Source organism: Myotis brandtii, unplaced genomic scaffold (assembly GCF_000412655.1).
Source record: "Myotis brandtii unplaced genomic scaffold, ASM41265v1 scaffold632, whole genome shotgun sequence".
NCBI classification, from domain to species: domain Eukaryota; kingdom Metazoa; phylum Chordata; class Mammalia; order Chiroptera; family Vespertilionidae; genus Myotis; species Myotis brandtii.
Genome location: NW_005370419.1, coordinates 234,501 through 234,946, shown reverse-complemented (window position 1 = coordinate 234,946; position 446 = coordinate 234,501). Strand labels below are relative to the sequence as shown.

Genomic DNA, 446 nt, shown 5'->3' with positions numbered 1-446 from the left:
AGGCTGGGCTCCTTCTCCTGCAGCCGCTGCACCGCGTCCACCAGGAAGGGCACCTCTCGGAAGGCCAGGAAGCCCGACAGGTAGGGGGCCGTCAGGTGGACCAGGCGGCTGTCCTCATACAGCACCTGTGCCAGGAGCCAGGTCAGGCCGCGGGGCTGGGGGGGGGGGCATGGCTCTGCCTTCATCCGTGGATCCCCTCCCCTGCAGCTCCCCCTCCCCTCCCTGCCTCACTGTCTGGGAGGAGCATGAGAAAGGCCAGGTGAGCGCCCTGCAGATGGGGCTGGGGAGTCGACCTGCTGCTGAGTCAGCTCCTCTGATCGGCTGCTCCTGTGAGAGTCAGAGCCGAGGCCGGATGTGGGGAGGCTCGGGGGACAAGGACAGGCCCCGGGAGAAGTGCTGGAGCCGTCAGGTGGGAGGAGTGGGGACAGGGTCTAGGGCAGGGCCGG

At 68.8% G+C, this 446-nt stretch overlaps 1 protein-coding gene across 1 annotated transcript in view; it reads right to left on the bottom strand.

The window, feature by feature from the left end:
* ENDOV (endonuclease V) overlaps positions 1 to 446 on the bottom strand; it is a gene marked incomplete at its 5' end in the record, with an annotated part of 25,366 nt that overhangs the window by 22,445 nt on the left and 2,475 nt on the right. Inside the window, one exon of the mRNA XM_014528384.1 lies at positions 1 to 125. Within this exon, the coding sequence (XP_014383870.1) occupies positions 1 to 125 (125 nt within the window). The remainder of the gene's footprint in view (positions 126 to 446) is intronic.